Source organism: Tursiops truncatus, chromosome 7 (assembly GCF_011762595.2).
Source record: "Tursiops truncatus isolate mTurTru1 chromosome 7, mTurTru1.mat.Y, whole genome shotgun sequence".
NCBI classification, from domain to species: Eukaryota; Metazoa; Chordata; class Mammalia; order Artiodactyla; family Delphinidae; genus Tursiops; species Tursiops truncatus.
The window spans coordinates 7,910,239-7,932,598 of record NC_047040.1 but is presented as its reverse complement, the minus strand read 5'-3'; the positions used below and the strand labels follow the sequence as shown (position 1 = coordinate 7,932,598).

At 52.6% G+C, this 22,360-nt stretch overlaps 1 protein-coding gene across 2 annotated transcripts; it reads right to left on the bottom strand.

Moving 5' to 3' along the window:
• Positions 1-3,593: 3,593 nt before the first annotated feature.
• NPPC (natriuretic peptide C) lies at positions 3,594-8,261 on the bottom strand. Of its 2 annotated transcripts, XM_033859549.2 has the most exons (3): positions 7,930-8,251; positions 7,173-7,483; positions 3,594-4,076 (listed from the first exon to the last, which is right to left on the bottom strand). In XM_033859549.2, exons 1-2 carry the CDS (start codon positions 8,017-8,019, stop codon positions 7,193-7,195), a joined length of 381 nt encoding a protein of 126 aa, XP_033715440.1. In that variant the 5' UTR covers positions 8,020-8,251; the 3' UTR covers positions 3,594-4,076; positions 7,173-7,192. The 2 variants fall into 2 exon arrangements, with proteins under 2 accessions (XP_033715440.1, XP_033715439.1); XM_033859548.2 differs by having other exon boundaries at positions 3,594-7,483; positions 7,930-8,261.
• Positions 8,262-22,360: the final 14,099 nt, after the last annotated feature.

Genomic DNA, 22,360 nt, shown 5'->3' with positions numbered 1-22,360 from the left:
GAATCTCAAAAATAAACGAATAAACGCAACAAACAGAAAGAGACTCATCGATATGGAGGACAAACTGGTGGTTGCTGGTGGGGAGGGGTGTGGGGGGATGAGTGAAATAGGTGAGGGAGATTAAGAGGTACAAACTTCCAGCTATAAAATAAATAATTGACAGTGATGTAATATACAGCATAAGGAATATGGTCAGTGATATTGTAATCATTTTGTAGGATGACAGATGGTAACTAGACGTATCGTGGTGATCATTTTGTAATGTATAAGAATATCAAATCACTATGTTGTACACCTGGGACGAATATAATATTGTAAGTCAATTATAAAGAATAATAACAACAAAAAGAAAAACTATAAGGATAAATAGAAAAAAATCACATTTTTCCATCATGATTATCAGTGTTCAGTGGGGCATGGAGGGAGGGATGTGGATGGTGTAGGCGGTGTGGAGGGAGCGTCAGTGACCCTCCAGCCAAGCTCAGTAAAGGTGTAAATGTGGGGCAACTCCTAGAACAGGAGCCGCCAGTCACGCAGTGCCCACACTTCGGACTCAGTCAATCTTTTGTCTCCTGCGTTCAGGACAATCAGCTGCCGCCAGGGAGGTGGTATCAGCCCCATACCTGCTGCAGGTCTCCCTCATCCCTGCTAGAGGAAGGTGCCGGACCCCTGCCTCAAGCCAGATCCCTCTTGCACTTTGTGATTCCGTTTGCCTCCCACCCTACCCACCCTGGCAGGCGACTCCTGCAGGCCACCTGACCCGGGTTCCCCCGCTGGCTGGCTCCTGGTGGCTTTAGCCAATTGGAGGCACCAGTGAGAGGCTGGGCGGGGTGGGGAGAGAAGTTGGGGTATTTCTCCCTCATCCCACCCTGCACCGTGGCACGGCTCCAACCCCAGGACAGTCTCTCCCTTCATCCCAGGCTTCCCACCAACTCCTCTGTCACACCGGCCCACACCTCTCTATATGGTTCCTTCGGTTAAGCCTCTTCATGTAAAACGTCTGAGTCAAATCCCATTTCTGACGGGACCCTGACTTTTCTCCCTCCCTAACTGGGGTTGGGGCTCCTCAGTCTGTCCCCTACCACCCGCCTGGGTTAAGAGCTCTTCCTATGGAAGAGCAGGGCTCTGACCGTGTCCAGATATCGTGGCCCCTCCGCTTGTGTGCAGCCCCATTTTGGACCGCCCGTTTGGCACCAGGGGAGGACCTCTCATATCTCAGGCAGAGGAGGGAAGGCAGACTCCTGGAACCTGCCTGGCTGAGGACCTGGACGCTCTGCCTCACCTCCATGGTAGGGGCAGGGTGGTACCTCCCTGGCATGGGCTCGAGAGACGGGGCCTCTCCTCCAGGTGTGTTCGGGAGCCCAAGGTGGGGTTCCCGGGCCCAGTCCTGCCAAGCCAGGCTCCTACATACCACCAGCTGTAGCACCAGGGAGCCTCAACCAGGCAGACTCCCCCATTCCCCACCCTGACTCCCCAATAACCAAGTGCTTCAGGGAAGGGAATGGCTTCCTCCGGAACACCCCCAGGCCTGAGGCCTTCCAGCACCTGTATCTCTCTTCGCCTCTGCCTAACCCTGTTGGTCTTTCGCAGTGAACCGTCTGACACTGCAGGGGTACCGGCCCTGTCCCGAGGACCAGGGCTCCAGTGAGGCCCATCCCCTGAGCTGGTCCTGGCTGCTGTGTTCACCCCGGTGAGAGAAGCTGCAGCAGCTCTGGAGGCGAGTTGCTCGTGCAGAGGGATGAGCCCCAAGACACAGCCCGGAGGACTGGAAGCCTTGTGCAATACCACCTCCCGGATAATCTCTGGAGGTTTCAAAACTTTTCCTGGTACTGATGGACTCTCTGTTGATCCTTCCCTGGCTTTCCAGCAGAAACTCGTGGCTGGGATGACGTGTCCCCGTTGCTGCCGAGGAAGCAGTCGGAGGACTTCAGGTTTGGATGTCAAGGAGGACTTGCCTTCTAGCAACGTCCTACGCCAACGGGTTAAGGGGTGGCCTCCACCAGCGGGAGGCTGAACTGGCAACAGTGCATGCTGTTTGCAGCTAATTCGGGGATGAGAGCTACTTGGGAGGAGAGCATGTGTCGCTTGGGCCCGAGGATCCTGGCAACCCAGATGCTGTCCACGGAGAAAAGCTTTAGCTTCTGGTGGCGGCTCCCTGAATCCCAGAATTCTCCGCCCCTTTTGTCCCTGGGCTTTGGAAGATGTGCCTGCCTCACCACCGGCAAAGCCCACAGTGTTCCCACCGCCTTCCTGTTCCTGCAGCGCCCCTCAGCACCCCCGACACGGGGCCTGCAAACAGCACAGTGAACGGAGGCACCGGCGAGCCCTCACCCTCATTGACCTGGCACCTGAGTTCTGAGCCACAGAAGCGGGCTGAGAGAAGGAAGATAGCCACACCCTAGAGAGCTCAGCCCAGAGAAGGGCCCTGGGGCAGTGGCGGAAGCTGAGGCGTGGGAAGGGCGCGCCTTCCCCAGCTGGAACATGTCTTCAAAGCTCTTTCCTCACCCAGGTGAGGTCACGGTGTCGGCCGCTGACCCGCCTGAGAACCTGCTGCTGAGGGAACAGAGGTCAGGGCTCGGATGCCAGCAGAAAACCCAGGTGCCACTGGCCACCTCCCCTCCCACCAGAGCCAAACTTCCTCTGGAGATACTCGGCTAGGCCTGCTGACCCCACGCCTTTGGGGCCACTCCGCTCCCAGTCCCCTGAGAGGGGTCATGCTCTCCTGGTGGAACCAGCCCCAAAGGCTCTTTTAGTCCTTGTTTTCACCAAACGAGGGACAGAAGACAGATGGGGGAGCTGCACAGGAGAGTCACGTACCAAGGATGGGGTGAGATTAGCTCGGAATTATTTAAGTTTCCTGCTGGTTTCAGGAAAAGAGATTCTAAGTAGTCATAATTTCTCATGCAAGACTCCGTAGGAACCGTAATTGTTAGCAGCTTCAGGTGAAAAGAAAACACACAACCCCCTTGAAAAGCACACTGCGCTATGCAAATAGGAAACCTGATAATACGTTCTCTTTCTTTCTGAGATCCTTGGCCTCAGGCCCCCACTGAGTCGGGTGCTTGCTATGAGGAAAAGCGACCCGCCCCATGCTTCCCGGAGCTGAGATTCATAAGGTAACCAGACCAGATTCCGCAAGATATATGGAAACCTTCTAAATCTCCCCAAAGCAGAAAGGAAGTTTTCAGTGATTTGTTTCCTTTAATAACAGAGAGAAGATGGAGTAGAATTAGAGGGCCCTCAGTCAGCTAAATTCAGTTTTAATTTAATTCACCACATCTGACTTCTCAGCTGTCCAGTGCTCTGAGCAGAGCTTCCTGACCTGGCCAAGCTGGTCAGAATCACTTGGGACAAAAGCCACATGGCCAGTCCTACCCCTGGAGGTCAGATTCAGTAGATCTGAGGGTGGATAGGGGCAGGAATCTGTATTTTTAACAAGATTCCTGGGGGATTCTGATACAAATCAACCCAGAATTGGGAACGGGCTGCTAGATCTATTTAGAGGCAAAAGCCTTGTTTCCGCATTCTCCCTCCTTCTCAGACTAATTCTTAAAAAAAGGTGCAATGAGTAAATAAAGACAGCTTTCAAGATGTTCATGGAATGACTTTTTTTTACATTTTTCAACTAGTTAAGACAAAAACATTACAATGATTGACTTCTTCCATTTAGTTACATAAATAAAATTTTTATAAATATCTCTTTATAAACAATATAAATAGCTTTACAACATAAATACATTTATGCATGACATGAATTTACAAACAGCAATGTTTTACAGCTGGTTTTGTCAGTCTCTTAAAAACTGTCCCTTGTCATCACGTCGGTGTAGGTGTGTGTGTTTTGTGTATATAATATATATAATATATAACTTTTAATTTTTCATTAAAAAATAAACAAACAATAAAGTCATACCCCCCTCCCTAAATAATAATAAAACAGCTGGTGTTGTGTATTCCCAGTACCAGGAAAAAAAAAAAAAAGAAATGTAATAGCCACATTGCGCTGGAGGTGCTTCCAGATGCTGGGAGGCTGATGACCAAGGATGACCTCAGCAAAACGGAGCAAGTTCCCAATCCTGAAACACAGAGGGGCCAAGGGACACTCAGCTGAGAAAGCCCAGCCTACAGGGCACTTCTAGAACCTTCCTCCCTTTCCCGCTGTAGCAGGAGGCAAAATGCCTCCACCTTCGCCCTACAGGCCCTGATGAAGGCCTTCCTGCAGAGGAAAAAGGGCCCTTCCACTCGGGGCCTCTCCAGGCCCTCATCCATCGCCTGCTGTGTCCTTGGCACTTCCTGCCCCAGCACAGGTGGAACCAGAAAGTCAGCCAGCCCTCCTCCCCCTCTGACTAAGTGCAGGCCTTGTCCTTGGCTCTCCGTGAGACACAGTGAGGGAAAGGGAATGGAAAGTGAAGCCCCGCCACCCAACCCCGGCCCACCTCTATTTTTTGCTACGATACAAACCCTCCGTCAGGTGCTTTACGTGTCTGGGGGATGGCGGAGGGAAGGGGGAGAGAAGCATCTGAAGATTTGGGAAATCTGGACTCAAGTCCCAACTGAATATTACTTCCTGGATGGCCATGCAAAGCTTTGAGTATCGCTTTCCTCACCCATAAAATGGGATAATAGCCACCTCCCAGGGCTGGCTTTAAGATTCAACAGCGGGCCACACACTGGGCATTGGCAGAGTGTCTGGGTCACAGCTGCCCATAAATAGCACTTCCTTCCCCAGCTGGCTTCTCCTCAGAAAGGGTCCCCTTCAGAATCAGAGGAAATGGTGTGTCACGCCGGCCCTGGGGAAATGAGTGGTCGTGCTGGGTTTGCTGGCTCGTGAGTTGACAGTGTCGTTTGATGAGGGCTGCACCCAGTCTCTGCCAATGGGTGTGTGGGTGTTCGGGGGCCAGAGGAAGGCTTCCTCCTGAGACAGGGTGGTGCCCTTCCAGAGGACAGTCCTGGCAGAGGGACCCCGGGCCTCAAGGCCTTGATGAACTTCCTCAACCCCTTTCTCTGCCGTCCCACATGTTTAAACAGAGGACAGATGTCTGTGATGTCTCTGGGCCCCATGGGCAACGGGTTCATTCAGGCACCCTCCACACCTCATCTCTGCCATTAGCATTTTATAATCAAGGCTATAACCATCAGCGACAGTCATTATGGCAGCTGGTTAGAGCCAAAGTCAACTCCTGTGTAGACAAATGGCCACAGCCCCAGAAGAGCTTTCATTAATGGGAAAACCCTAAGCTGCCTTTCTCTTTTAAGCCCAGACAGTGAGATACCCTGGGCATCTCCACTAGGAGGTTGCAGGCAACAGGAAGGATGCTCTGCCTTCTCATGGGGCTGGGGGTGAAGGTGGGGTTGAGAAGGTTAAAGGTGGTGGAGGTGGGCATTCAGCTAAAAGAGAACTTCCAGGAGGTTGACAAGCTTCCCTGGTCAAAGGGGTCAAGAAGCATTAGCAACCTGGATTCCACCTGTGGAGTACCTCTCTCCACGAATACCTGGTACCCACAGACAGCCTCATCTAAGAACAAGGGGTCTATGGGGACGTGCATGCCAGGCACTTTCTAGGACCTTATCTCCTGCTGACTCATAGAACAGCCTCTGTTTGGATTCTGAAGTTTGAACTTGGTGCTTAATTCACAAATTGAAAATTGGACGCCTGTGGCTCCTCCGTCTCTTCATTGTTGAGACAGGAGAGAACAGAACAAACCCATCACAACGGTAGCTTCTAAAGGCTGGTCCACCAGTGCCAGAATCATGACAAGTCAAGATCTCAGACAAGCGAAGCCCCTGCAGGAGGAGCACACAGCCTGGCCAAGTCTGGCTGCAGAGAGGAAGGACACCAGCTAAATGCTAGGGCAGGCGGGCGAGGAGTGCTCCTAAGCTGGGTGGGGCAGGTTTTCCGGGTCATTGACAGACATTTTAAAGAGCTCCTTTGGGCATCCTGCAGGCCCCAGTTCATCTTAGGCTAGTGTCCGGCCCTTAAGTTGCTCATGAGTTAATTTGGGGAGGTAAACAGGTTCACCAACAACCCTAGCTCAGGTGAAAAAGTTTTCTGTGTAGTAAAAAAGGCTCAGGCATTGCACTGGAGACCTTCAAAGATGGGCGCGCTTGTCCTTTGGGGGAAGACAGTGTAGACATTGATAAGGCTTCTGGGATGAGAGAACACAGCTTGGCCTGCAGTGGGACAGAAAGACTGTGGGACAGGGAATGACAGCAGCTGGCTGCAGGCAAGGCTGGACACCAGGAGGTCGGGTTCGAAATCACTCGAATGTCAGTTCCAGAGGTTGGGATGTTGTTTCTCCATGATACTGATGGGCAGCAGGAATGGAGGGGAGTGGAGAGAGGAGGGAAGGACATTTGCCGCTGTACCTTGCCAGGGGTGCAGCACCCGGCCGGGGCTGAAGGTAGCACAGGGGTTTCCAGCCTGGTGGAGGCGGAGGAGGCCATACCAGAAACCCAGGTATGGAGCCTAGGCATGGTGGGGGGGGGGGGCAGGAGGAGGGGGGTGGGGCTCAGTTTGGGACATGTTGAGTTTCAGGTTGGGGCAAAAAACTAGATTATTTTAGTTTCTTTTTCCTTGCCCTAAAATAGTGCCACGAACACTGAGGTTCGATCCTGAAGTCACACGATTGCTGCAGCGTCAGGACCCTGGACAGACCAGTTTGCCCACGGCCATGGTTTAGAGAAGGGACAAGAATCAGAATGCTCTGGGGCAGAAATACATACTCGTATGTATGCCTTTCCTCCTCTGCTCCCACCAACCCAGGATCAGCCCTCAATTCCCCCAGTTGGAGAACTGGGGTCAGTGTTGCTGGTTGCCTTATGGCCCTGGGGTGGGTGGGACCACACCCCCCCCACCCCGAGCTGTCTCTGTTTCTCCAGAGGGAGCCAGGTGGGTCCATCCATGCTGAGCCATTTCTGACCTTGCCAAAGTTCCCTGACCACTTTATCCCTCACTTTCTCCATCTGTAAAATGGGATGATAAATGGTGATGGGGAAAAATGTCTAGCACACACACTCAATCTTGTGCCCAGATGGTCTGGCTGGGAGGCGGAAAGGTCCAGGGGATCAGAGAGGAGCCGGCCTGCGGGAGGGGGTGCAGGCTTGGTTCTGGGGGGCTTCACGGGAAGCTGGGTGTGCAAGAGCTCCCGGCGGCCGGGGTTGGTAGTACTCACCGCCGCCAGGGGTCGCCGCACTAACATCCCAGGCCGCTCATGGAGCCGATCCTGTCCAGCTTGAGGCCGAAGCAGCCCTTGGACAAACCCTTCTTGTTGCCTCCCTTGTATTTCCGCGCGTTGGGGTGCTCTTGCAGAAGACGGGCCCACGCCGCCCGAGACTTGGTGTCCACGCGCAGGTCCCGGAGCAGTCGCGACCGGTCGCCCTTGAGATTGGCGCCACCGCCCCCGGGAGTCTTGTCGCCCTTCTTCTGACCTCCTCCCGCAGCCTGGGGCTCGGCCACCTCCTCCCCTGGCGGAGTGCGCGGGACCTGTCAGAAAGAAAGAACGGGCAGGTGAAGGGACGCACCGCGGCAGCGCGGGGGACTTTGCGGGGCCGCTGATGCTCCAGCCCGACACTCCGGCCAGCGCGGTTTGTCCTTTCGAGTCCTGAGCGCGCCCCCAGAGGTGCCGGACGGCTCGGCCCTGCATCCACCTGCCACGCGGCCGCCGATGTCCGCTCCTTCGGGGAGCCCCTTGCCCTCCTCTCCTTTGCCCCTTGCCGGGCTGACCACACTGAGGCAGAGGCTGCGCATTTGTCGATGCTCTCCCGAGTCCGGGCTTCGAGGGCTCCCCAGCTCTCACCCGCGCACGTCTCAGGGGAGGGAGAGAGCCGCCTTCCCGCCCCCTCTGCTCCCTCCGGCGGGCCACACCCTCCTAGACCCCCTAGCCCTACCACCGCCCCTCACAGTTCCGACGTCCCTGCGACAGCACCCACCTTCGGCGGCGCCCCGGGCTTGGCTTCGGAGGGCCGGAGCGAGAGTAGCGCGAGCAGCAGGGCGCAGGCCAGCAGCTGGGAGAGGTGCATGGTGCCCGTGGGGTGGCTGGGCGCAGACCGGCGGCAGCAAGGGTGCGCGGGGCCGGCGGGCAGACGGGCAGACGGGCAGGCGAGCGCGGAGCAGGCTGGCCGGGCTGCGACGCGGGTGCGGGTCCGGGTCCCAGTGCTGCGCAGCGCCGGCTGGGTGCGCTCTGAGCCCGCGGCTCCGCTCGCGCCTTTATAATCCAACCTGCCGCTGATGTCATCCTCCCGCCCACAGGGCCGCCCGGGCCAATGGCACTCGCGCCGAGGGCCGGGAGGGGTCCGCGGGGGCTCCCCCTCTGCCCCCCCCGCCTCATCCCACCCCGGAGGGATCCCGCGGCTCGGCGGGCTCTCTCCCGACTGCGCTCCAAACTGCAAAGCGGCGCGCACAAGGGAACTCGAATTGCAGGGAGCGCGCTCTGGCATGCCAAGCGTTTGTGCGCCCGCTGCCCTGTGCACAAGGTTGGACCTCAGCACACACGCTCTTCCTGGAAAGGATCAGTTTCCCTCTTTGCAAGTGCAAAGATAGGCTCAGAGGAATTAAGTAACTTGCCCAAAGTCACACAGCCAGAAAGTTGGCACAGCCCGAAATCCACGCAGATCTGCCTTGTTGCCAATCTTTTCCCGGGGCACCTGACAGGCGCGAGGCCTGGCGCTGCGGCTCCACCTTTCACCTGCTCGCCGGGACAGTAATTCAGATCGCACTGACGCCTTTAGCTTGGGGAGGTAGAGGATGGGGCCAGAGGTCCGGGGGGTAGGCACAGAAAGAGCGGGGTTTGCCCGGGGCCGCAGGGGAGAGCTCAAGTCCTTCACCGGACAGTGCGAGCTTTTCGCCTGCGGGTGTGTTTGGGAGCGAAACGCGAACGAGATGCGAGGGTTCATGCGTGTGTGCGGCAGCATCTTGGGCCCGCCGCTGTGGCTCTAAGTGCGCCCTCAGCCCGGGCCGGCCCTACAGAACGTCCCCGGGTCTGACCCGCCAGATGGCTTCCTTCTGCACCGACGGGTGCGCGCCTGACCTCGACTGCACCCACTCGAGGATCCGCAGCGTGTGGCTGTCCCTCCAGTGGCCTGTGCACCTGCACAGTCTGGGGAGGGAGCTTTACCCAGCCCCGAGCCCAGTCTGGTTTCTGTGAGCCATAACAGGTGGTCGCCTTCGCGTTTTCTGCCTCAGAGTGGTCCCTACCATAGTTGTCGGAACACGCCCAAGTATCGCTGCTGCTCACGACTTGCTCTCCTTGGGCAGGGCGTCTCGGTCTCTCGGGTTCTGAGGAGTCCTTTGGGATGGGCCGCGGAGGCAGAAAACCGTAAGACTTGAGTGAGATGCAGGAATCTATGACTCCACTGCCTCCGGAGCAGGGGACTCGGCTGGACAGCGGAGGGTAGGGGAGTGCTTGTGGACCCCAAGCACCAAGACTACCCTGAGGGCTGGAGGCACCTGGACGACCTTTTGCGAGGAAAGGAAGCTGCGCTCCCCCGCGGGAACGCCACAGGAATCAAGAGGGGCCGGGAGAACCAAGTGTCATGCGGTGGATCCCACAGCAAAGCCTGAGCCCAGAGCCGGGAGGCAATGCCAAACCATCTGCTTTCTCTTCCCCACCCTGGCATTCTCCGCGGGAAAGTGCAGGTCCCTTTGTTTAGGAAATAACCTACACCAGAGGCCTGAGTTTGGGGTAGCAGAATTTCCTGAACTCCAAGATGATCCAGACATCAGCAGGGCATCCGTTGTATCCTGGTGAGTTGACTCATCACCTCCGGGCAGCCAGCCTGATTGCCTTCACATGGTAACACCCATAGAGGGGCACCACTCTTTCATTTGAGGAGAAAGGAAGAGGTATAAGAAGGGAAAGAGGGAGGGAGCTCCAGGTGGACGATGGAAGTCCCGTCTCCTCTTTGTCTACTGGACGGAGAGGAATGTTACCAATCTGGAACTTCTTTGAGACTTGCTTTGTTTATACAGATTTAAGGAGCCAGGCAGATTGATTTTTTTTTAAATAAATAAATAAATTTATTTATTTATTTATGGCTGTGTTGGGTCTTCGCTGCTGCCCACGGGCTTTCTCTAGTTGTGGTGACTGGGGGCTACTCTTTGTTGCGGTGTGCAGCCTTCTCATTGCGATGGCTTCTCTCGTTGCAGAGCACGGTCCTTAGAGCGAGCGGGCTTCAGTAGTTGTGGCACACGGGCTTCAGTACTTGTGGCTCACGGGCTCTAGAGCGCAGGCTCAGTAGTTGTGGCGCAGGGGCTTAGTTGCTCCGCAGCATGTGGGATATTCCCGGACCAGGGGTCGAACCCGTGTCTCCTGCACTGGTAGGCGGATTCTCAACCACTGTGCTACCAGGGAAGCCCCAGATTGATTCTTGAGCCAGGCACTGGACTGGTTTCCAGGGGGCAAGAGGTACATCCTCTGAAACCCCTTACTGAGGACAGGTTGGGAGCTTCCAGTGTCCCATGGGCACCTCCTTCTGTCCGAATATCTGTAGGCTGGTTCTTCCTGTCTTCTTGGTGACAGCTGGGTAACCATCTAGGTCTCCTCTCTCTTTGAGCTTTGTGACTAAATACAATAAACTGACCCCGCCCCAGTGTGGACAGAACCAACACCCGGGAATCTACCTCCCCTCTTTGGAAGAGGAATCTTCTGGTGAGCCCTCACTTCTGACCACTGGCCTGTGGTCATTTGGGGCAGATCAGATCCTGGAAGAGTTAACTGCGGCATGAGGCTTCCCTGGGGCAGACCATGGAGCAGTTCCTGCTTAGCCTGGGCTTGGGAGGTGGGATGGGTAGAAGTGGGAGGATGATGCTGGAGGGACCTTCAGGGAAGGAGAGAACCAGCGCATGACCGCCTTGGCAACTGAAGGTTTCAACTCCTCCTTGGTTTCTTTGCCCAGGAAGCTGCAGAGAAGGCTCTCTCTCTCCCCTAGGCCTAGACTGGGGGCCCAGGGCACTTCTCCCTGCTTTCCGCTCATGAGGTTTGCTCCTTCCTGCTCTGGCCCCAGGGGCCAGGCCTGGGAAAGTTGGACCCACTGAGCCGCTGAACATGAACTGTTTGTGGAACTTTATTGAACGCTCAGTGTGAAAACTCCTCCTAATGGCAAAGGAGAGAGAAAAGGCCACTGGGCCTCAGGAGCCTGGCAGTTCTGTGGGGAATCTTGTCGTTTGTCAATTATCCATCCACTGATTCCCCAAGTATTCACTGAGCATCTGTGCAGCCTGTGGGGTTCCATCCTGGCAGGGAAGACACCCCTCCACCCAGGCAACAGGCACTAGCTTTGTAGGCCCAAAAGGACAATGGCAGGGAGGGAGGACAGCTCCCCCAGCTTGGGCTAGCAGGGCAGGCTTCCTGGAGAAGGAAAAGTCTGTGCTGAGCTGGGAAAGGAGACCCGGCAGGCAGGAGGAGAGAAAGGAGAGAGGAGGGAAACCCAGACGGAAAACAGAGTGATTCCCTTTGGGCTACTGGGAGGAACGCACCCAGGCTTAGCAGAGTGCAGTAAAAGAAAACATGAGTGCCCAGAGCTAGGGAAAGAAGGGGGAGGGGCTTCAGGTAGGAGTGCCCAGAGGAGGCAAGAGTAGGCTGGGGGAGTAGGTTGACAGATGAGGCCGAAGGAGGGTGATCAGTTGTCAGGGGACACAGAGAGGGAGTGGGAGAGAGAAGTCAGAGCCAGGCCGGTGTGCCAAACTCCAGGCATCAGAGAGTTGCACAGCTAGGACTTTCCCTCCTGGACCTCTGAAAGGACATGGAGAGAAAAGACTCTGTTCTTGTGGGCCCCTCTTCTCTTTTTCCCTTCCTCCACGAGGGCAAGGTAAGACTTTTGTGCCTACCACTGATGGGCCCTACTGGGGCAGAGTCGAGGTTCAGTCCACTACCAGGATCCTATAGGAGGTAAGAGTGGGCCTCGATGAGATGAGAAAAGTGCTCATAAGGCCTTTTTGGAGGCTGGGGAAGGGGTGGCTAAGACAGGATTGTCCACCTCCCCTCCCCAGGAGCAGGGAAACAAGCTCCCTGTGTAACAGCGCCCCCTCCTGGCCCTGCAGAGGATTCTCAGGCACACAGACGAGGGGAGGATTGCTCTGCTGTCCATCTGTTTTCTCCGCAATTATTTCATCCCAGGGGCCCCTTTCCAGCTGCATAACTTCCCAGAGAGGACACTGAACAGGCGGTGAGCAGATCTCATGGAGGGCGGCAGGGAAATTGCAGCGGGACCCTCGCCAATCTCATCACTGCTTGGAGCCTTCAGTTTCACCATCTGTATTTGGGAAAAAGCCTTCCCTGCCTCCTGGATAGGGGCAGATGAGTCAGGAGGCCTGACAAGAGGTTTCTGAGTCCTAGACGAAGGTAGGAGGAAGCAGCTGGGGCAGAAGAGGGATCTGAATGTCACTGCACAAGACACACTCCCAGGTGGGAGGGTCCAGCGCTCCTGAGACTCCCCAGATCTGTTGGTGGTGGGGACCCACGGAGGATGCAGAGGCACAGCCTGGCCAGGTCTCCTTGAGCTTGGTACCTCTTCCAGGAGTCCTGCACCTGTCGGGCCTGGCTTTAGGAGAGGAGCCAGAGGCCAAGGAAGCATCATCCGTCCTTCCTGGGACAGAAATTCCAGAAAACCTTAACTTCGTCGTGCCATGAGGTCTTTGACCCCAGGACACTCCCACCTGATGAGCCAGCTGCCCTGCTTCTCCTTTCCCAGGGGCCCTGCCAGCACCTGCTCCAGATGGCCTCCAACCCCTCTGTCGTACGCAAGCGCATGACGTCAGAGTTTATCCCTCACCACCACCCTGCCTTTTTTTCCCTTTTCAAGAATAAAAGACAGATAGGCTCTACAGATAGGCTCAGTTCCCTGGGGGAAACGACTGCTCGTTTCGTGACTATCAACAGGCAGGTGAGGGAGTAGAGGCTGAAGCTTAAACCCTGAGAAAGTGATTAGGGAGGTGAAGGAGAGGGACCTTCCCAGCAAAAGATGGCTCCGCATCCCGACCTTAGCGTGGTGCACGCACCAGATGTTTGCAGAGGGAATGGATCTGCTGCCAGGCTCTGGGCCCTGGGGACTGAGCTTGCCTTGGCTGGGTTCTGGTAAAATATTGGCCATATGGAGCTTTTCCAAGCAGGGAGCTACTCCTTGCTGTCCTGGGAGGGGGGGTCCCTGCAGTGAGCCTACCCTCTTGGTATGTACCGGGAGGAGGCTGTCTATCGTCTGGTCTTAGAGACAGTGTTTCAGATTTGTTGGAGGTCACAGTCTTCAAGGAAGGGGGCTTCTCCCTGTGGACAGAAGCCGCCCCAAGTGTCTTACAGAAGTCTCTTAACATTGCACTTTCACGGAAGGCACCACAGGACGGGCCTGCCACGAGCCAGGGCCACCAGGCAGCTCAAGGAGCCACGTCTTTGGATTTTCCAAGCCAGAAACTCCTCTGCAGATTTCTGCCCCAGGAGTGTGTGACCACCAACTACTTTGTGGGGAGCAGTCAATTTCTAAAACGAGAATGACCAGAGAACACTAGCAAGAGAGCGTCATGACCAAGCCAGATGCTAACAGGGTTGGAGGAACATCCATTTTTGCAATCTGGTCTCTACAGGGATTAGAAAACACTTTTAAGCCCAAAGCCCATAAATTGTTTGAAAACCACCCCTGTGCCTGTGTGAATTGTTTCTGGGCCCAACGTGCAACACCACACAACAAACTTTTCTCCTGGATCGCCCAGGAAGGTCCCTGTGTCCCAGTGCAGGCTGGGCAAGAAGAAGAAGGGTCCTTCCCCACCAATGATGACCTGTTTTGCCTTGTGGGTGAAATAATTTAAGAGAGAAGGCCCCAGCTTAGAGTTGAGCAGGGTTTAGGACTTCTGATCAAGTAGCTGATTTGGAGTCTTGGGGTCCTTGGATATGGTAAAAAGGGGAGACAGGCCCTGTGTGTAGTGGATACAGGTCAGTGGGTTTTTGCCGCCTAGCTCTCAGCCCACTGCAGAAGCTGAGATGTCAAATGCTTGCTTGTCTAACCACCCCTACAGAACACATTGGTGTGTGACCTGGAGTCCCCCAGCCAGATGGGCCAGCCCTGGGTTTTAAATGAGGAGCCGTTGCTTCAGAGAATCCAGGGCCATGCAGAACACTCTTAGACACACTGCAAGAGCACTTCCTAGGGCACAGGGGCAGTGTGGTAGCATCCACTGTCCTGGGTCAGGGCTGTCACCGACACAGTGTTATCATAAATGTTGGTGGCAGGGCCGGCACTGAGGGCCTCGCTAGATCTATTCTGCAGCTTGATTGGTCCTGGATGGGTTGTTGCCAAGCCTTCTCCACCACCCAATACCCCTTAAATAAATTCCTTTTCTACTTCACCCAGCCAGAGTCAGGCTTTTTTTTTTTTTTTCAGAGTCAGGCTTTTTTGCTTACAAGTAAGTACCCTGAATGATCCCACAGTTACCCAGGCCCTGGTGCCCACAGCTTGACCTCTCCAAAATTTCATTCCTGGAATAACCAGTCTGCCAGAGCCTCGCTGCACCCTGACAGCTCCTGATGTGAGGGTAAGGACATCTGGAGACATCAGCCTTCTTCCTCCACCTTCAGTGATGGATACAAGGGCAAAGGGGACAACACATAGAGAAGACAATTAGGAAGGACTGAGCAGCTCCCCTGTGGAAACAGAAAGCAAATTGTCAGGACAACAGTTGATGATTGGGTCCAGGCTGCCTGTGCTGGCCATGTTGTCTTGATGATAAAAATATCACGCTGACTCTATAGAATTAGACAGTCCCTGACCCGAGCTCACAGCCTGTGGGGGAGAGTTCACTCTGGTAAAATGAATGTGACATATGCTCATACACGTTACTAACTTAAGCAAATATTTCTAACTTCAGCACCTTCTTACCCCATTACATCCAAATGTGTTTCTCAAGCAGGAAAGGCTTCACGGAGCTAAGAGAAACACAGAGTGGTGAGTGATGTGTTATGAGAAAATCCAGAGAGCTGGGTGGTGGCTGAGCCAGGAAAGGCGGGTGGGAGGGCTGGCAGTCTGCATGCTGGGCTGGGAGAAGGGGCACCGGGCTTCAGAGAACAGTGCCCAGATCAAGGAACCCAGAGGCTGGAGTCCTGTACCTTCCTTTTACCCCTAGGGATCTTGACTCAGAGGGATTAAGCATCACACTCTGGTCATTCCGGCCCCATAGCTCCAGGTGCCAGACCCCGCGTGGACCGTGGGCATGCCACCTTCTCTTTGCCCCTTGAGGTTTCATCTGGTGCCTCCCGCAGGGCAGCAGAGCAGCTGTCAGAGTGGGGTGGTATGGCCAGGGCTGCTCACTGAGAACCCAGGTGTGTGACCCTTGGGACTGGTTTCTGAGCCCTGCTGGGGCAGGAGACCCGCCAAGGCAGCCTGGTTTCTGGCAGAAGGGCCTGGTTAGGACCTGAAATGATGTGGCCTCTCTGGTGTGATGTCCCTGTGAGCACTAAGTCTCTTCCTGGGCTGGCTGATTCCCACGGGCCTGTCCTCCAGTTCAGCACAGACAGTGCGGGCCCCAGCCTTGGGGTCCCACAGCCCTAATACCAGTGGGGCTTCCTTCTCTCCCTCTGTCAGCTTCTCAGGGACCTCCCTGTCTGTCTCAGTCGCCCCAGCTCTCCGCACATCGCCTGCCACACAGTGGGTGCTCGGTAAGTGCACAGAGACTGGAGGCGGCCACCGTACTAAGCCTCAGGGGGCAGCAGGGACAGACACAGCCTCTGTCCTTGCAGAAGGAAGGAGCTGGCGAAACGACCAGCCGCCCCACTTCGCAGATGGGGCCGTGGAGGCCCCGACCGACTCCTGGCTCTGCCCTCAGCCCCACACGGGGCTCAGCAGGCTGCAGGGCCTAATGGGTGAGCTGGCTGGACTCCAGCGAGTCACGACGATCGGGCTGGGAGCGAGCACCCCGCTCCCCGCGAGCACATCTGCCGAGAGGAACAGCTGTCTCCACGCTGCGCCGCGCGGCTCCCGTGGGAATGTGCTGAGAGGCTTGGCCAAGACGAGGACGCGGCTCCTCCGCCGCCGGGGCCCATCTACGGGGTGGGGGGCTTCGAGTTCTGGGGCCTTTGTCATATCTGTCAGCGGCCATTTCTCTGCCACGGCACTGTCCCCTTTTCTCATTCTTTCCTGTTTAATTCCTGGGAGGTCTGGGAAAGACAGGCCTGGATGGGTGGGGAACACTGGTTTGGGGAGACGGAGAGCTCTAGTGACAGGACACCAGCCCTCCGTGTGTGTGCGGCCGTGGTGGGCGGCGTGCATCAGGTGGTCTGGGGCTGCAGCCGTCCAGCATGGGAGGTGGGCTGGGCCGGGCTTCTGACAGGGCAAGGCAGGGAGTCTCGTACATGGGAAAAGAGCCAGGCCAGGGAGACCCTGAGAGAAGGACCCCTGGGACCACCCTGGATTCCCGCAAGCTACGGGCTTGGGGGCTTGGCCCTCACACCTGAGCTCCATGATCGAATCAGCTGTGACCCACATGGAGAAGCCCTCCCCCACCAGCCGGGGGGGGTGGGGGTGGGTGAGGATGGGGGCGGGGCTAAAGCTGCCAGGGAAAAGGGGCCGAGAACCAGGGCCGGCGGGGCACAGCCTCCCTTTTTGCCTTCGGGTGGGGATCCTCACAGCTTTCAACTCCCCTCTCCCAGCATCTCCTCTGGTTGACACCCACCTGGGAGGCTGCTGGGTCCAGGGCTGCCGCAGAGTCAGAGACTGAGACAGAAACAGGACAGTGGCTCAGACGTGGACAGGGGTCTGCCTGGTCCCAGGGGCTGAGCAGTCCCCAGAACAAGGCAAGGCCATGATGGGGGGTTGGGAGGGCGGGCGGCGCTTGGATGGGAGGGCCTGTTCACCCCCAGGACTTCAGTCGAGCTCACACAGCTCTCTGTTCTGTGGGGAACCACAGAGCAGGAGTCAGGGCAGCCCCGTGTCTCCCCGGGGGGCAGGGCAGGGCCAGGAGGCTGGGAAAGGAGCTGCCCCTGGCAGTTATCTGACCTCAGGAGGACTTGCCCCGCGGCGATGAGCTCATGGGCACAGGGGCAGAGCTGGGTGGTGACAGGAAAGGAATGGCAAATGTTTGCTGGAGACCTGGAGGCGTGGGGCTTTCACAAGAGCTCATGCGATAAGACTCTCCCCAGGCCAGGTGCAGCGGGCAGCTGTGTCCTGCAGGCGGAGCCCCTGCTGCTTGCCCTGCCAGGCCTCTGCCCTTCACAGATCTGCTCTCGCTCGCTTGGAAATCTCGGCCTGAGGAACTCTCCAGAATCCAGCCTGGAGATGACCTGGGCAACATCGAGCTTATTTGGCTAGAATGATGAAGGTTCTTTTTTATTTTTATTTTTTAAATTAATTTTTATTGGAGTACAGTTGATTTACAATGTTATGTTAGTTTCTGCTGTACAGCAAAGGGAATCAGTTATACGTATACACATATCCATTCTATTTTAGATTCTTTTCCCATATAGGTCATTACAGAGTCCTGAATAGAGTCCCCTGTGCTATATAGTAGGTTCTTATTAGTTATCTATTTTATATATAGTAGTGTGTATATGTCAATCCCAATTTCCCAATTTATCCCTCCTCCGCCCTTTCCTCCTTGGTAACCATAAGTTTGTTTTCTACGTCTGTGACTCCATTTCTGTTTTGTAAATAAGCTCATTTGTGAAGGTTCTTTTTTAAAATCAATCCTTTTTTAAAAAATAGAATATTGACCCAATGATACAGTGCAAGATCAACAGAAATGTCAAACCTACGGCAAGTGTACAAATACCTCTACCAATATCACATGACTTGTCTACTTCTCGCCTAGGCTTTCAGATCCTCCCGGCAAAATTCGTGCCTAGTTAGAATCAGTGTGCACTTAATATCTTGTGATCAGCTTTTTCATGTAATGTTATTTTGTATAACCTTTTCCATGGATCTAAGTGGTCTGCAATATTAGTAGCTCACAGGCAGGATTTGGGCTAAGTGTCGTGTGCTTACAAATTATACAGGTAAAAACATCTCGATACAAATAGGGTTTTTCTCTTTTCTCCCTCCCTCCCTTCCTTCTTTCCTTCCTTCCTTCTCTCCCTTCCTCTCTTGCTCTGTTTCTTCAGTCAGAGGAACTGCTCGTTGAAAAGTCGGATGATGTGAGCGCACTGTGGTTTGGTAGCTCTTCACCTGCTCTGGACCGATGGGTATGACCTGGAGTACATATTTAGGGTACTCTTGTCCAAGTCCTCTGCTAATGCTGCAGTTTTACTCGTATTTGCCAGAGACCTTCAGTGTTGCCTTGTCTCCCTCTAGTTTCTAAATGATTTTATCAGTTTCATAAATATTTTGATATTATTGTTCATATTTATCATGAAGTGTTCTTTCACTCCATTGCTTTTCTGTATGTTTATATTGCGATGTTTACAAATTTAAAAAATATAATCTATTCTCATAGCCTCCCATACTTCAATTATGTGCTTGTGTGGTTACTTGACTCAGACCTTTCTCCCCAGGGCCATCTGTTCTTAAAGGTGCCCCACTGCAACCCCAGCACCCAGCCCGAGGAAGTCCATCACAGAGGCTAAAGTGTGGGCCACGAAGTGGCTTTGATTCTTGTGAATTGGGTATTTTTACCTATATTGTGCAGATAGGAAACTGAGCTCACAGATGTTAAATATTTGAGTAAGCACCTCAGGTGGAACCGAAACTCAGAGGTCTGTTTGCTCTGAAACCCTCGCTTTGTCCTGACATCACTGTCTCAGTAGACTGGGTGAGCAAACACTTATATTCTTCTGTTGTGGGTTTATTTTTTTAATGGTTGTGTACGTGTATACATGTGTGTAGTTAACTTTAACCTGTCTGGAATGTTCTCTGGTAAATAGTATGAATAAGAGTTTGCTATTCACACGTTATTATTATCCATTTCCCGTATGAATGTAGTGATAATTTTTTTCATCATTTTATTTTCATGTGATTTGTTATATATTAAATGCAAATAAATGTGTTCACATCTGCTCTACCATAAAGTTTTGACAACTGCCACATATGTTCTATAGATTGGTTGGTATTTCCCTAGTTTTGCCTTCAAATTAAAAAAATTCCTGAAAACTTGCTTTTCCATATAAACGTTATTATTACATTATAAACTTGTATAAAATTAAATTTAATTTTAATTAGTTGTATTTTATTTTCATTTAAACTTTTCTTATGGAGTTTTAATTTTATTGCATTGTGGTCTGAGAATAGAACTTATAATATTTCTAAGATTTGAACTTTACTGAGATTTTCTTTGTACCTGTATATATGTTATTTTTATAAAGATTTAATGGGTACTTAAAAATAGGACCATTCTCTGTAGGGTACAAAGTTTAATATATCCAACTTTATTAACTAAATTTTCTATGTACTTTTATTTTTCGGCAACCGATTTGTGATAGACTACTAGAAGTGGATAAAACCCCCATTTATTTGATAAATGACGTTTCCATACTTGCTTGGCTATTATTGTTTGCTCTGTCCCTCTGCAGCCCCCCTTCTTTGGGGGAAATCTTCCTCTACTCCCACCCTGTGGTTTTATTGGGGTCTACCAATCTCAGTGACCTATCCCTTTGACCACAGACATAGGCACATGGTTTAGATCTCACCAGGCCCAGGCCCCTGAGTTGGCCTATGACAGAAACCCAGCTCAAGCTGTAAGGGACTTTATTGTTTGCATAACTGGGAAGCCCAAGGAGGGTGGCTATTAGCTAATCACAGCCAGGCACAGTGATTTAAACGATGCCACATCTCTTTCTCCCCACAGCTCTCCTCTGCCTCTGTGTAATGACTGTATTCTCTCCCACTGTAGGGGACCTTTCTCCATGTGCTGGGGGATGGAGGCGAGGATGGAGACACCTTCAGATATCTTCCTCTGACATCTAGACCGAATGTTAGAAAAGAACCGCCTGGCCCCATTTGTCTGAGTCCCCAATCACTGTGGCTGGGAAGATGGTTTTTCATAGATTGGCCAGTTTTAGCTCAAGTGCACGTCTCTGGGGCCAAGAGGTGGGGTATGCAGATTGACAGCCCCAAAAGAACCCTGACAAATGAGGGAAGAACGGGTCTCCAAAGGAGATCTGATTACCATCACCAAATCAATGGGTAAGAGGTAACGGTAAGGGTAAGAGGTAGTGGGAATTGAAGAACAACAGTTGTCTACAACAGGTTGCATCCCCGTGGCTACATGATTGACTCGGGGCTGGGTATGTGGCCCAAGCCAGGCCCTTCAAAGAACTTCCAGGGATTTTTCCCTCTCTGGAGCTGGCAAGGAAGAAATCTCTTTGCTGTAGTGCATAAGGTGGTCAGCCTAGAGCTGCTTGTGGGGTTCAATCTCAGGGTTCCTGCTGCACTGAAGCTGGGAGAACCTGGGCAAATACCTGAGGGCAGTTGAACTTTCCACAGAAAGGAATTTGGTCCCCTCCAGACCAGGGGGTGGTAGGGGGTTGACTTCCCATAGTCACAGTTCTCCGAGTGGGCCTCAAACATGGTAATGTTTAAAAAATTATGAAAGTTCTTTATTATATTCTAACTTTTGAAAAATGAAAATAGTTTTTCTTTTTCCTGATTCATAGGTAACCTGTGCTGCATCACCAAGTTCACGTGTCAAGATTTTTCACGTCAAGGTAAGGTTGACCAGAAAATTCTTGAAATCTTTTTTTGTGTCCATTCCCTGAATCAGTCTGAAGAAATAAAGTATTACATGATCATTATAACACAGACAATATAAATGGTGAAAATGGATGTGTAAGCCACCACTCCGAAACAGGCACTGCTTACATTTCAGTTTGTACCCTTCCACATATTTTTCTGTGTATATATACACATAAAGATGCAGATATTTTAATAATAAAATGCTTTTGAACCATAACACTGTTTTGTCGCCTCTTTTTCCACTTAACCACAATTCTTGAGCACGTTCTACGTGGCTGGTCCTGTCCTGAGCACTTGGATTGACTCATGTAATTCTCCTATCCTCTTAATTCCACGTAAATATATATAGGTGTATGTCATCATTTTCTATGGCATTTTAATGTATGGAGGTCTCAGTTTACTTAGTCACTTTCTTAGTGTTGGATTTGTACGTTGTTTCCATATTTTTACCATTATAGATGCAAGAATATGACCACAGATGAGCTTAGATCTTGCAGTATATTGTGATTATCTTAACGGGGCCAGAGAATCAGACCCCAACCCAGTAGGCTGGAGGAAATACCCAGGTGCAGGGGCAGGAAGTGAAGAATGGGGAGGGTGGTGGAAAGATATCCTCTCTCTGAAGCTGATGGTTGGGTCAGTGGGGCCTGGCTTTGCTGTAAGGAGAGGCCGGGGCCAGTTCTGGAGAGGGGTGATGACTGCCCTTGGCCAAATGGAAGCAGGGGCTTCCAGTGAGTGACCCTGGCCTGGGGCTGGGCCTGCAGTGGCTGTTACGTTGCTGTCTGTGCCGTGCTGTCAGTCCAGTCACCGGCAACTTCAGGCAGCCTGGCCTTTGCTCTGCTGGGGAAATTAGGAGGAGCCAGTCCTATGTTCTGGATTACGCAGTCAAAGGAAACTGTGTCCCTTCCCTCAAGGCCAGATGGGGGTAACGGGAGTGTTACTAGGTCAAAAAACATCCATTTAAAAAGGTTTCTGATACATATTGACCAACTTCTCTCCAAAAAGTTGTATATACTTACACCCTTCCCACCAGCAGTGTGAAAAGCCCTTTTCAGAACTCTCCCCAGCACTGGGTGTTACAATCTTTTGCACCTTTGTTCATCTGGTGGTTAAGGATAGACCATCCCAGGAGTTTTGCTGTGGTGGTGGCAAGTGTGGTTTTCTTTTTCCTTTCTTCTTCTTTAAATCTTCCCTCGGCTACAGGTAACGTTGAACATCCTCTCATGAAGTCACTGGCCATTTGCAAAGTTTGGTCAATTTCCACTTCATATCCATTGCTCATTTTCCTACTGGAGTATTCTTTTACTCCTAACTGACTTGTAATGGCTTTTTATATATCAGGAACATTATGCCTTTGCTTCTCACATGTCAAAATGCTGTTTCTCAGTTTCTGCATTGACTTTTAAATACATGTGAATACCATATGGAAGTCTCAGATTTTTATATAGTCAAATCCATCATATTTTTTAAATGGTTTCTAGCTTTGGTGTCATTTTTAGAAAGGTCTATCTTTTCACCTCCCAAGATTAAATAAACATCACTCTTTTCCCTAGTACTTTTATGGAGTTTTGTATGTGTTGGTTTATGTGTACGTTTTTACTTCTAACCCATCTGGAATTTATTAAGGTGTGAGGTAGGGATCCAGCTTTATTTTTTAATATGGAAAATTTTAATGCAGGTGTTACCAATCGCCTACTACAATCATTTAAAAATTCCAAATAAA